General features: G+C 43.4%; 1 protein-coding gene across 8 annotated transcripts in view; it reads right to left on the bottom strand.

Annotated features, from left to right (window-relative positions):
• Positions 1–13,657, bottom strand: part of CLASP1 (cytoplasmic linker associated protein 1) — a 170,962-nt gene that overhangs the window by 91,709 nt on the left and 65,596 nt on the right. For all 8 annotated transcript variants that reach the window (XM_059820074.1, XM_059820075.1, XM_059820070.1 and 5 more), the window contains exons 8-10: positions 2,079–2,231; positions 1,068–1,141; positions 150–242 (exon numbers count right to left, since the gene is read on the bottom strand). In XM_059820074.1, the coding sequence (XP_059676057.1) occupies positions 150–242; positions 1,068–1,141; positions 2,079–2,231 (320 nt within the window). The remainder of the gene's footprint in view (positions 1–149; positions 243–1,067; positions 1,142–2,078; positions 2,232–13,657) is intronic.

Raw genomic sequence — 13,657 nt, 5'->3', positions numbered from 1 at the left:
TCCTCCAAGCTCGGGGGATCATAACGGATGTTCACCATTTAAACTACATTCTAGTCTTACTCTGAGGTTCTCCTAGTACCCTCTTCATGGGATTAAGCTCAGTGCAGGAAAAGCTGATATTAGAGTTCATATTTACATTCACTACTTACTGCAGAAACTCTCTGTTCCCAGTCGTGCTTATCATCTGATAGTATCTCTCTTATTTTGTTTATGGATTCCTCAAGATCCCGGCTAGAATAAATCTGCAAATTTAAATACAGAGTAACACCATAATGCAAGATTTACTCCAAAAAATCAGATCACTTCCCAACTACATTCTTACATCCTTTGCTCCTCAATGCTTAAATGTCATGTGCTAGCCTTGGACACAGCTGGCTTTGCTTAGTGCAAAGAATTTACACCCATTTCCTACAACCAAAAACTACTAAATGACCACAAGATAATTAAAGGATCATCTTTTATTATTTTACTATATTTTCACAATTTTAAGCAACATTCCTGCAGCTGCTAGTGGCTATATTAGTGAAGACCTAGAGAAGATCATGAATGGATACACGTGCTGTTCAGCTGTCCCAAAAATAAAGCTCTGGTGAAGGAGAGGGGACACATGACACATCTCAGCTATCCAGCTAAATCTATCAGCAGACATGCACTGTCCAGTTGTCGCACTCACAGTGGCGGCAATCTCGGAGACACAAGTCACCATTACTGCTTTCAGTTCCCAGACGGTACAGACGAAATGTAGAGAGGCTTCTGCTGGCTTAAGTTTTTGTTCGACCAGACTGCACTGTGCAGCATGCGCATCCAGTTCCAGCTCCATGTCCGCTCCCGTGACACCTCTATCACAACCCTCCCACCCCCACTGCCTCCACTACTGAGGGTTTCACATGAACTACTGGCAGACACCACCATTTAAAACTTGCCTCCCTCCAACTTCCAACTGCCTCCCCCTTAAAGAAGATTTGCCAACATCACAATGAGGCACAATTTGCCACTGATTAGGACTAGACCCCATATCCATCTTCTGCTTTTTAGTACTGTGTGTTTCAACATGTGATTCTACTTACCTGAACTGTTGGGACATCTTCAAATGCCTTAATGAAGTCTTCTTCATCCACGGCACCTGCTCCCTCTTTGGCTGCTGACATACAAATGAAAAAGCCTTTTCAATCTTCTTATCAACAAGAAAATCAATTAAGAAACCACCAGCTATCAAGGCATCTAATCAGGAGAAAGTTCACTGTCCATGCAGCCTCAGAGTGCTGGAGACATAATGAAAGCAGAGACAGGGAAATTCAATGCCAGGCACAGACTAGACATTTACAGCATCCTTCAACTCCTAGGCACAGAGGGCACATTAGGGAAGTCATTACAGTAGTCACTCAACAGTTAGGGGACGCAGTCTGAAAGATGAAAGGGAATATTTACTTTAATTATACGGGAGATTTTATTTTAAAGGATTTAATCCTATCTATAATAGATGAGGGTGCAGATCTGACAGGTGCACGAACAGACAAATTATAAGGAAGACAAATAGTCTCTGGAATACTAATCAGATTAGAGACTGGGATATAGGGAACTTTCTCCATTTCTCTAGGTCACATGTAGAATTATTGCTCATATTCAGAATCATTGCTCAGTTTTCTTTCTGCACCTTCATTGCCAGCAGTGCCCAAAGGTCTTAGAAGAAAGCCAATGTGTCAGTTGTAGATTGCATGGGCTGAAGTCTAGCATGTAGCTGTAAGCAGCCTGCCTCCGTTCAGCTAAAGAGTTGTAGCTATAAAGGCAAAAATCTACACGTTGCAACATTGACATGATTTACTCGTAGCCCTCAGTGCACAACTGCACAGGTCCAACCTTTCACAAATGCAAAACGCATTATAGGGATGTGGGGACTGCTTGGAGATTCATCCTACCAAAGTTCAGTCATGGCATGCAAACAATGTACATGTATGGCTTCACAGGGGAAAATTTGTTACTGGATCCTGGGGCCAGTCTGGAAGTCCGTGCAATAAGCTCAAGCATGAACACTATGAATACTTCACATAAAGGTTAATTCATATATGCTATTGGCTTACTTGAAGACTTGGAGCCCAGAGCTGCACATCCAAGTCTGCGGGTAGTCCCCATCCCAACTCTACGCGAGTTTGCAGGGGCCTTTGAAGATGTAGAGGAGCTAGCTGAGGAAGGTCTGTTCCCATCCACGGAGTCTTCATCATCAAAAATTTTATCTGCCAAAAAAGCACACTCAGCTGTAAGTCCAATGAAGCAAAGGGATGTCCCAAGGAACATGCCCACACGATGGCAAACATGCTGCGTGTTTAGGTCTGCTCTGCCAACTCTCATCTCAGCAGAGTCTTCATGCTAGAAATCCAGTTATTCACGAATGACCACCACACCACGGAACCCAATCCTTTGCTATTGCAGCCGCTGCATTATAAACCCTTTCAATGAATGCATTCAGATGAAAAGAATAAACTTCAAATCTATGGTAGAAAAATACAAGCCACAGATCATACTTAGGGTGTCTACAGTCTGACATTTATGCTTCTGAGAGCTATTTTGCCATAGGCTGTAGTGAAACGAAGACCATGAGCAAATCCAAGATCCAAGTGTGGAGGGGATCAGACAGCACAGGCTGCCCTGTAACATCCTGCCAACTGCCTGCACCAGATCGAGAATAAACAGGGTAACCCCAGGAAAGATCGCATGGCAACACCCATGCTGTTGATAAACTACAGACCATTAATCACAGAGCCATCCAGAGCTACAAATCCACTTTAATTTTCTAAATGATCACCAGAGATTCTTCACAAGGAAATAGAAAAAGTTACCTCAAATTCATAAAAAACTTAAGGTGTACTAAAACTTACTGAGTCCAAAGAGAACTGCAGCCTCTACCTCCAAACAGGAACATAAATTAACTTAAAATGAATTACAGTCACTTTGATTCTCAGTGAAGGTCACTTCAATTCCAAAAGAGCGCTTATATTGCAGTTTTACACAGATTAGCTAACCCACTTTAAAAACCAGCCTTAGGTTGAAAGGTGACAAAGTGTTTGGACAGCTGATATAGATGGTGCACATTATTTATTGAGTCCAGAAAAGCCAATTCAGTCCCCATCACTTAGCGTCTTCACACTAACACTTCATTTAAGATTTGAGACGTGCTTCATGTCCATCTCTCTCCAACAGTCCAAAATACACACGCCCTCTCCACCGTTTCAGGAACATTGCTTTTGCAAAATCTCACTTGGCAAACACTCAGGCAGGTGCTTTAATCCATCCTGATTCAGGAAAGCACCTGGAAACATCGAGTAACAAATACAGGCTCCTAGCTAGACACTAATAAGTGAAATTCCCTACAGGCTGAGCTTTCTGAAAGTAAGAAAATAAATTGGTAACAGTACAAACATATTCTAGGGGAAGTAGAAGAACAAAAAGAAAAGCTTGTATTGTCCTCAGCTCCACAGCCTTAAGGAGTTTTCCCTGCCCAAAGCGGTGTTGGCTCATTAGCAGCTGGGCACAGGAAAACTGTCACTAATCATCTAAAAACCACATTTCCGATATGTGCCTTTGCACATGTTGCCATACTCCAATGACAGCACAACACTGAAACGACAGGTAGACAAGCAGCATCGGTTTACAGTTGGTTTCAATGACCTTAAAGGTCTTTTCCAACCTAAATGACTGTTGAGTCTATCCAACAAGTTATGAAAGGTAGCCAAGGACATCTCTCCCCTTAATTCTGATGTGCAAGAAGTCTTGGAATATGGGAATGGGCTAGGAAAAAAGTAACATCCAAAGGAAAGATGTACTATAACAACAGGTACTTGGACAGGTTGTTCAGGCAAAAGTGAACATATGAACTTTAACGTCAAGAAATTTAATGCCACACAGCTAAGGAGAAAAATGTAAGCTACATTTAGGATGTGGTCTCTCTTCAACTCAGTGCCCTAAGGCAGCCACAGAGACTGTGCTACCTCCCTATCAACACTGATCATGTTCTGACATATGTAATTCAAAAATAATTTGAAGAGAGCCCAGGGAAGAACCATGAGAATGACTAAAGGTTTGGAAAATATGTTTTTAATTAAATTAAATGAAAATTCACTGCAGGGGACTGTTAAGAATCTGGCCAGGCTAAACAAGTTACTTGATTATATTCCATGTTAACACAGAAACTTAAGATTTATTAACACAGATTTCCAGTGTGATTTATTAATATTGTTTCTCACCTAATAGAAAAATATACAACAAGGCCACTGGCTGGAGATTAAAAACAAATTAAATTCTGAATTGCCTTTTTTTCCTCCCTTCTTTTTTTTCCCCTCCATTTTTTTGCAATAATCACAGGACTGACTCCCTGCAAGGTTAGGTGTGTCACCCAGCAAATTCTGCCACAGGCAGTTCTTAAAAAGCAAGACTGAATTCTTTTTCCTGAAAGATACAGTCCAGTTCAAACAGGAATTATTTTAAAAACATTATTTGGTGAGAGTTGCACAGAAGGTCATGGCAGATCAAAACAGACTTTAAAACATGTAATCTCTGAAGCCTCTGGGAAGGGGTTTAAATGATGTACAAAGACTTGCACAGACTTTCAATAAAAACACTTCTGAGCAAAATTTGCCCCAATTGCATTCATTTCAAAAGCTTGTATATAGATATTAAGGAAATGATTATTTGTCATATATATTACCAGCCAAGAGAAAGTCAGACATACTCAAAACAAAAGATATTTTACTTCAAAACCACTTTCATCTGGTAATAAAATTCTTCATCAGCTGCATTTCAGGCTATCTAGGTGCAGTCTTAGCCAACTCACTTCCTCTTCTATCTGCATTTTTAAAGCCTCACACTTCTGAAAGGAGAAGAGGGTGTGGTTGCTATTTCATATAACAAATAAAAATTCAGAAAAGCCAGATTATTAAAACGACCACACTTCTGTAGCATTTTAGCAATTAAATAAACTATGATTTCATTTAAAACAGGCTTTGCTGAGCATTAGCTAAAAAACCAACACTCCAAAATTCCAACCAGCCCACCCACAGTTTTGGGGATGTTTGGGTTACAGACACATCTTCCTGTTCATTGAGTCTACAAACTAAGCATTACATATTTATCAAATCAGAATATCCCTTCAATAACCCAACAGCATTTTCTCATCTGAGTAGTGCAGAATGACAGCGCCACATTCAGAACTGCACACAAGTCTTCCAGCAGCACGTGTGCAGGACGGAAAGAGAAACAAAGAACAGAAAGAAACCTGAACATGCAGGTACAGAAAATAAGATAAAAACAAGCTACTATACATTACCATTAAAAAGCCTTTTTCCCCCCATTCATTGACTCCTGTTCACAATAATCATTTGAACTAGGATCCTATTTTTTTGCAGCCTATCTGCAAATCACGAGGTAGTAAATTCAGTACGGGTTTAACTCTCATGACTCCAGCAGAGGTGCACCGAAGCGGAATCAGTGCCATGTTCTAACATTAAATAACCATTGATGTTCTCCTATCCCAAGACCCCCCCAGTGCTCATTTATAAGGGCCATATAGCACTCTCCGTCAGAGACCTGCCCTTATAAAAGAGGCCTTTGTCTCCTCACCACTCTGTTGTCTTACAGAAACAGAGAACACAATTTGCTTTGCATTTTTCAATTCCTTTACATTATTGAAGAAGAAAAAAAAATTGCTTACAAGTACATATCCTTCTGCAAATAAGCTTTCTCAACATTCCTTCATATTTTCCATAGCGTGCCCAGATGTAACAGTGCTTCACAGAGCGCCGCAGCTTTCAGTCCAGAACATAATCAATCATTGCCCCTCGTATTCATTAAGCATGCTGTCTTCACACATGGATTTAAACAGCTATGGCTTTAGTCCTCTCTCTACAACTGCAGCTCCGCGGGATTCTCATCAACACCCATTTCAGCCCAGGAAACTTCGGTTCACTTCTAGGAAGGAAATTCCCTACTAGCGAGGGGAACCCAGGAGAAATAATCCAGGATGAAGACAAGCTGAATCTGCCTGGCTGGGCTGGCTTGCACTAGGAACTAGCCTGACTTTATCCCCTGGGAAGCGCTAACAGGAGCATCTCTCAACAGCTGTCATCATTTGTCCATGACGAATAAATTCAGTCATTATTCATTTTAAAATGTAACCCCTTCAGGTCTGGGCAAGGTATAAAATGGGGAGAAGAGACTGTGCTAGCTGTTCAGGAGCCACAGTAAATAAGGTCCAGCATTTCCCCTGCCTGACCCACCAGCCTGGGACCTTTTAAAGCAAAGTAATTGAGTCTCAAGTTTCCTTTCCAATGAAGGAGGATGCTTTCCGGCTTTTAAAAACTTTAAGATGTCAGATTCAAATTTTATAGTTATTTGTCTGTAAGCTTTAGAGAAGATAGCTACTCTGTAGTGACTACAGATTGGGAAAAAAGCTTCTGGTCATGTCTGTTCCTAACAAAGATGCCCTGCTATGGTCTTCAGGCCTGACTCTGCAAGGTACTAAGCTTGCTCCAGCCCCGCTACACCCATTTATCATATGCCCCATCTCCAAGCGTCAGCGCAGCTGAGGTATGCCAGATGGATACAACTTGCAAGTATCACCTGCATCTCTCTCATGAGGATCTCCCTTTTGGGTGCAGATGAAGGTGGATGGCACCAGAGAAGCCTGCCTTCTCACCCACCACATGGCCTCAAGTTGCGCCAGGGGAGGTTCAGGCTGGATATTAGGAAAAAGTTCTTTACTGAGAGAGTAGTGAAACATTGGAATAGGCTGCCCAGGGAGGTGGTGGAGTCACCCTCCCTGGAGGTATTCAAGGAGCATGTGGATGTGGCATTGTGGGATGTAGCTTGATGGGCATGGTGTTGTGTGGTGTTGGGTGGGTTGGTTTCTGGTGTGTTGTGGTTTGTTGTTGTTGTGTGGTGTGGTTTTTTTTGGTGTGGGTTTTTTTTTTTTTTTAGGTTGGACTTGATGATCTTACAGGTCTTTTCCAACCTTAGTGATTCTGTGATCCTGCACCTGGAGCGGACACACAACTGCTAAAGCTGACATACATCTCAGCACACCAAAACCCCATACTCAACGCCTACTAGGTGGGCAAAGCCCAACTCCTTGAAGATCTGAGAGCGCCCTGTAAAAGCGGAGAACACGCAGAGGCACACCCACCAGTGCCAAAGAACATGGGGTATGATCCTCCTTACTCTTTTTTGCCAGACACAACCCCACACGCATTGGCCAAATGTTTTTCAGAGAGACACCCCTTGGACACCTCAGCCCATGCCCTCCCCCAAGGCCAGCGTCTGGCACCCTCCTCTCCAGCTGTGAGTCCTGCAGGACACAAGTCATGGATCACCCCTCTCTGCGGGTGTCCCACCAGCCTCCAAGCGAGACAGCTTCAGCCAAGGTTAAATGCCTCTTCCCATTAGGTCACACCAAACCCGCGCATGGCTTAGCTGCAAGCCTGCCCAGCTCAAACATAGGTGTTGTATAGTTTTTTTCCAGGAAAATGAGTTTATGAACCCACTAAAGATAAAGGGACATGTATATGCCCTCAGCAGGATTAAATGTTTAAAAACAAAGGAGTCGCAGCCACAAGCAGAAGTACACAGGCACAGCACGTCATTAGGGATTCTCACTCGGCCATCTCCCACAGTTTCCCAGCTGCTCTCTCCTCCTGGCCCCAGCGCAGCCCCTCCTTCCCCACCCTCCACACCAGGCACAGTGTTTTGAGCCTTTAAAACACAGCCCACTTGGGCTCAGCGACCCTGGTCAGCCCCCCCAGTGTTACCCGCCACCCCTCTCCCCTCGGGTCCAGTCCTCCCCAGGTTGACCCAGCCACCAGCTCCAGTCCCAGCCCACTCCCGCGACCGCCTTCTGGCACTAGTCAATGAACTGCCTCATCAACCTTCACAACTGGCTTTGAAATGGATTCCCAAAACCCCGACCTCAGCGGGGATCCCTCCGACGGCTCAGCAGCACCGAGCCAGCCACAGCAATGACCATGTCTGCAAGGATATGCATATCAACATTACCTTGGCTTCTTTCTCTTATTTCACATACATTGCCTTTTTTAAACTACAATGTGTATAACTGTGGGTGGGAGTTTGTTGTCGTAATAAATCTTTCTGCAGTGTAAATCTAGACAATATTTATGACCATAATAAATACAATAAGCAACAAGGCTGCCATCAGCCACAGGTAAGGTGGTACTTAGAGACCCAACCCAAGAATGTCATGCCAGGTAAGTGGACAAATACCTGGTTTTTATTTTAATAATCCTTCCACCACCCACATGCTTGTCTTGAATCCAAAATGTTTCAGTTTTCCTTTCTTTGCTAGGAAAGGTGATGCTCATCTTGGCTGCTGCCTCATTCTGTCTAATTACGAGTTAATGAAGCTGCTCATAAACTAACAGGCTTTAAAATGCCAGCACAAAAGGAAAGAAGATTCCTGAAAGAAGTAACACTTGGAATTGTTCTCTGCTCCAAATACATCCTATGTACACAGACAGGCAGTTGTTCTGATACACATCCTGCTCAGTCCCAAGCACACAGCCATGGCAACTTCAGAGTACTGATGTCTGCCATCCCCTCTGTAAACAGAAAAACAATCAGGCCATAGTAGCAATAACAAACAAATCACATTTCTGTTAGTGAGGAATCCTACATTTATTAAACCAATTCCAGTATGAAAAAGTTAACTGAGGAAATGAATGTACACACCCTGACCACATCCACCACATGACACAGTCTGCACATGGACCAACTTCTACCTGAGAGAACAAGCAATAGACCTGGCAACATTCAGAATCTGCTCTCAAGGACTGGCCTGGTAAGTCAGACAAAATCTCCTGCAGAAGACCAATCTGAAATCATGCAACTCATAACTGATTCAAGTTACTTTTCTGAAGGAGATTATAATCTTCAATCCTGGAACCAGATGGCTCCAATTTAAGCTGTGTCCATGAAGGCTGTGGGGAAGCTTGAGAACAAGAGACAAATAAAAAGGATTCAATATTTATGAGCCTGTTCGCTTCAAAACATGATTTTTAAAACCATAAGGTTGACAATATTAATGTCATCATGTTAACAAGCCACAGCATGCACTCTCTAATAGCCTACGAGCATTAACACAACTAAGAACACAGTAGACAAAGTGCTTTTCAGAAAATTCTGTTCGCAAAACTAACACACCTGGAAACAGGAATTTTTAAGAGTTAGTGAAACTGTCATGCAGACAAAGTTTTCAGCAATATGAAAGTTTCTATTAGCTTTAAGCAGATTTAGAAAAGAGGCAGTACAAAGGTTTCACATTCCTGCAAGCTTTGTAAAATAAAGTAGCAATAGGAGACAACAAAATAGCTATGATGCTGAGTGAAGGAAAAACAGCTCAAAGAGCCCAAAAAATTCACAAAAGCAGCGAAAGCTGAGATAAATCCATAAAAATAGCCAGGATTTATTAGCTTCACTAATTACTTTAGTACAGTTCATACAGACACCTAAGCAAGAATCACCAACCCATGTGCTAGGAGCTGCACAGTCATAGCCTTCACCCCATACTCAAAAAAATAACTCATAATCAAGAGACAGACACAGACATGCACACAAGGCAAAAAAAGTGAGAAGAGAAAAACATAAGGATCTGTTTTCCTCAGAGTCATCCTTGGAAATACAGTATTCCCACAGTGCCCTTTCCAGCCAGCCACACAGCTTTCCCTTAGCCCTCAAGAGCATCAGGAAATCCACAATGCATACCTTAGAAAAACACACCCACCCCAAAAGCCCACAGGTTTACATAAAGTTTAAATTTAAAAGAGCAAAACCAGCTTTCCCCTACCCTGCACTTACCCTCCCATCACCCAAAGGTTCGTTATTAGGCCCTGCAGGGCACCCACCCGCCATTCATAGCCAGGCTGCCCGTACAGAGATAGGAGCATCTCCAAACACAGCCTTCCACAAACACACCAACTATTTCAGAGTCTACTAAACACTCTGCAACAGGGTGTTATTTCTGTGTTTCGCTGCTGCAGCTTTCCCTGCTGACTGCACTTGGGGCTGCTGTCCCTTTTTGGTTCTGGGCCCTCGAAAATACCCTTTACATTGCAGCGGGTGGGAACAGGCCAGCAGCAGCCCTGAGCACAGACTTTACTCCCTCCTCACAGCACTCTCATCAGCATAATCTTTGCAGATAAAAAAAAAAAATGCAAAGTGGGTCATACACCTGAGCCCTAGAGATACCAATCAATGAGAAAGGCTATTTATACAGGATGGACCGGGGGATCTTTTAGAGTCAGGAAATACCTTTTTCCAGGACTACAGGAATTAATGGCCTATCGCAGGACGAGTATAGCTACAGGAAAGCACTCCTTGATTCCTAAACAGCAGATAAAGCACATGGCTTTCCATTTTAATATTAAACCTCTGTGCTGTATAATGCCAACGTTAAGGTTTCCCCTCAGCCTTAGTAAAGTGCAATTATTCAGGCAAATAATTATATAAAGAAAGTGAATTCTTCTGCCTTCATTCACAAACAGCAAAATTCAATTCTGCAGAAGCACAGGAGCTCCCTCAGGCACCATCTCCATACCCAGACGTGGCAGGGATGCGCCAGGTTAAAGAGCAAGGAATGAACCTTTCCCCTCCTTACCCTCACCCTCCAGGTTTTAGCCGGCTCTCCGCACCTGCCGGAAAACTTATGGCAACAGCCTGGACTCCCGGTGCTCGCAGCGAGCCTCTGCTCCGCTGGAAATTCAGGCAGCAGCCAAAATGGGCAGTGCCATCATCCAGCTACCGGTCATCCACACTGCACCCACTACTCCAGGCAACAGCTTGCTTTGCAAGGGTCCGTGGTCAACCTTGCACAGCACTTGTTCTAAAATGATAGAAATCTGACTATAAAGCACAGCCATTCCATAGCAGCAAGAAATATTTGTTATTATTTTGACATGTGAGCAAACTGAAACAGAGCTGCCCAGGGACATTCTCAAGGGCATGAAGACTTCAGGGCATCACCAGAATCTGGATTAAGCTCCATTCCTAAACATATGGTTTTCTCTAAATCACTTTTTCTACCTCCTACTAAAGGCAAGAGTAGTGTCCCAAATATTTGCTGATTTTCCCAGTATTACCTTCAAAACTGTTTTATTCATATTCAAAAAGGACATTTTGCAAGTGGCTCAGAGAAACAAGAGATCACATCACAAGGTATTAGAAAAAAATGTTTTAATTTAGTTCTTCTTGACAGGTTGCTTGAAGCCGAGCCACACTTGAAATGGAGCTCTCCGTATTTCACAGGGATGGTACCCAGCAGCACTGCAGGAAAACAGCTACCAGAGAGGGAGCTAAACCCAGCTCCCAGGCAAACACCTGCGGGCGACCGCCTGCCTTTTGTTTGCCAAAGCCCATATGAAAAAGCAGATATCTGGGCAATCAATAGGTCAAGTTATGCCTTACCTGGACCGCCTATACCCTATATAAATAAAGTGAATTAAGAGGCACACCAGGAATCTGAAGCCTTTAAATGGACAGATGCTTTTCACCCGCAGAGGACGAGAGTGCGGCGTACAGACCCATCAGGTGCCTCCAGCCCCACAGACCAGGTTCAGGTTTCCAGCTATTAGCACCATCTGTTGCCATGACATCATAGCAAAAGACATCTTCTCCCACCTGCACACCCGACTGGCATTCCCTGCACAAATCCCTCTGCCTACTCCAGTAATCATCACAAGTGTAGCTCACCTAGATGCTGACTGCTCTAACATGCACCATTGTCAACAAAAGGAAATTGCATTTTATATTGCTATCACTTTGAAGGGCTGCTCATTTTCTATACATGCAGCACACCAAGGTGTAAAGTGTTGACAACCAGCATGCAGAGCTGTATTAGGAAAGTTAGGAAGGAAAGAGCATCCTGACATTTTTAGGACAAAGCACTGTTACAAAAAGGCCAAAAGCATCTTACTGCCTCAAGAGCACATTTGGGGGGGTGGCAGAAATGCTGCAGGAAATCCCACGTCCAGCCACCACACAACATCCTCCCTTGTGCAAAGCCTGCTAGCACACACAAGTCCTGCACCAGAAAGCTTTCTAGAAATACCTACAAGGAGATAAGAATGCTAAACTGCAGCCTTGTTTCCTTTCGGGATAAGTCTCGGAGGATAGCTGGGTCGGTGAAGTTAAACCAGTAAGATGTGTTGGAGGGACCTGGGGAAGACGTAGCACCGGCTCTGTCCAAGACCTTCGTTTAGGTGTGTTTACAATTAGTAACAGGGGCAACATGCTGCCTGGCACTTCACATTTGCCAGTAGATGATGCTCTAACGAGATGGTGGGGCATCCTCAACTTTCCAAGCAGCCCCCTCCAAGCCAAGAAACACAACCTGTGAAGTTATTCCTGAAAAATGAAGGAAAAAACCAGGCTGTCAGCCTACGTCTCCTATACAGCCACAGAAGACAGGAGCTGGGGCTTCTGTCCTGAAGCATTCATCTGCCTGGTTGAAGACTAATGCGAGAACATAAGTACTACAGCTGCAAAAACTGTATGGTGTTATGCACACTACACATCAATGACTCCCACCCAGAATGCCTGGCCTGATGCTTTAATTAGACAACCATTTAAAATGTTGTAAAATGCTCAGTGGGGCAATGACCATGACATTAAGAATGTCTACAGCTGCAGGTAGTTGAGACAAAAGGACAACCATGAAAGGAAAACTAAGGAACAACAGGCAGCTACTCCACAGCCCACATGCAGATTATCAACTACTACAACAGGTATGACCAGCATGATGACCAGGATTTTCTACCATAAATGAATTCTTCATCTTTATAAAGATGCATATTACTACAGCCTGTGAAGGCACATAAAACACCAAAGTGTACAGACAAGTTTTGTTTATTTAAAACTAATTCAAATTTGGATTTTATGACCAAGGCTATGGTCTCTACAAATGGTTACCAAACAGTGGGTTTGAGACGCTTCCGCTGACAGGAAACACGCCTGGCAATGGCTTCAGGAGCTCCTGGGAATATTGCTACTAGGTTAAAGAGTTGGCTGTATGTTCCCCAGAGCATCCACTGCAGCTGTTAGCAAGGGAAAGGGATGGGGAACCTGCCTTGATACTGACACTTACTCTGGAATATTTAGTAGTAGTGACTGGCTGCGTCAGAACTCTCCTGATGCACTAAAAAGCAAGAGTTTCTGCCTGTTCCTAACTAATAAAACTAACACTCACAGGAAGAGGATTCTTGCCCCACCACCACCTCGACTCACCGTGATGCGAGCAAGCAGAGCCTAGCTTTGATAAACTGCATGCACACAGGTTCTTACAAACTATACTCAGCACCATCACGCCAGTGCCAAAGTTTGCAGCCCTCACCAGCACCATCTACGTAAGGATATTCAACTACAACTAGAGCTTAGATTAGAATCCCATTTGAGCTGGTGAGAAATAGCTATTCCCTACCCACACCACACTCATTTTGGTAGATATTGGCAGAAAAGCAGCAATGGTCTGCCATCAATGAAACCACCTTTGTTTATTCTCTTTTGAGACACTGGGGATAAAAACCCAATAACTGAATAATTAGTATTTTACATTTCCCAGATCATCATAGAAACAGCAATGAAACCACACTCAAGAAGACCAGTGACT

The sequence above is a fragment of the Gavia stellata genome, chromosome 8, assembly GCF_030936135.1.
Source record: "Gavia stellata isolate bGavSte3 chromosome 8, bGavSte3.hap2, whole genome shotgun sequence".
NCBI classification, from domain to species: Eukaryota; Metazoa; Chordata; class Aves; order Gaviiformes; family Gaviidae; genus Gavia; species Gavia stellata.
This window is presented reverse-complemented; position numbering and strand designations above follow the sequence as displayed.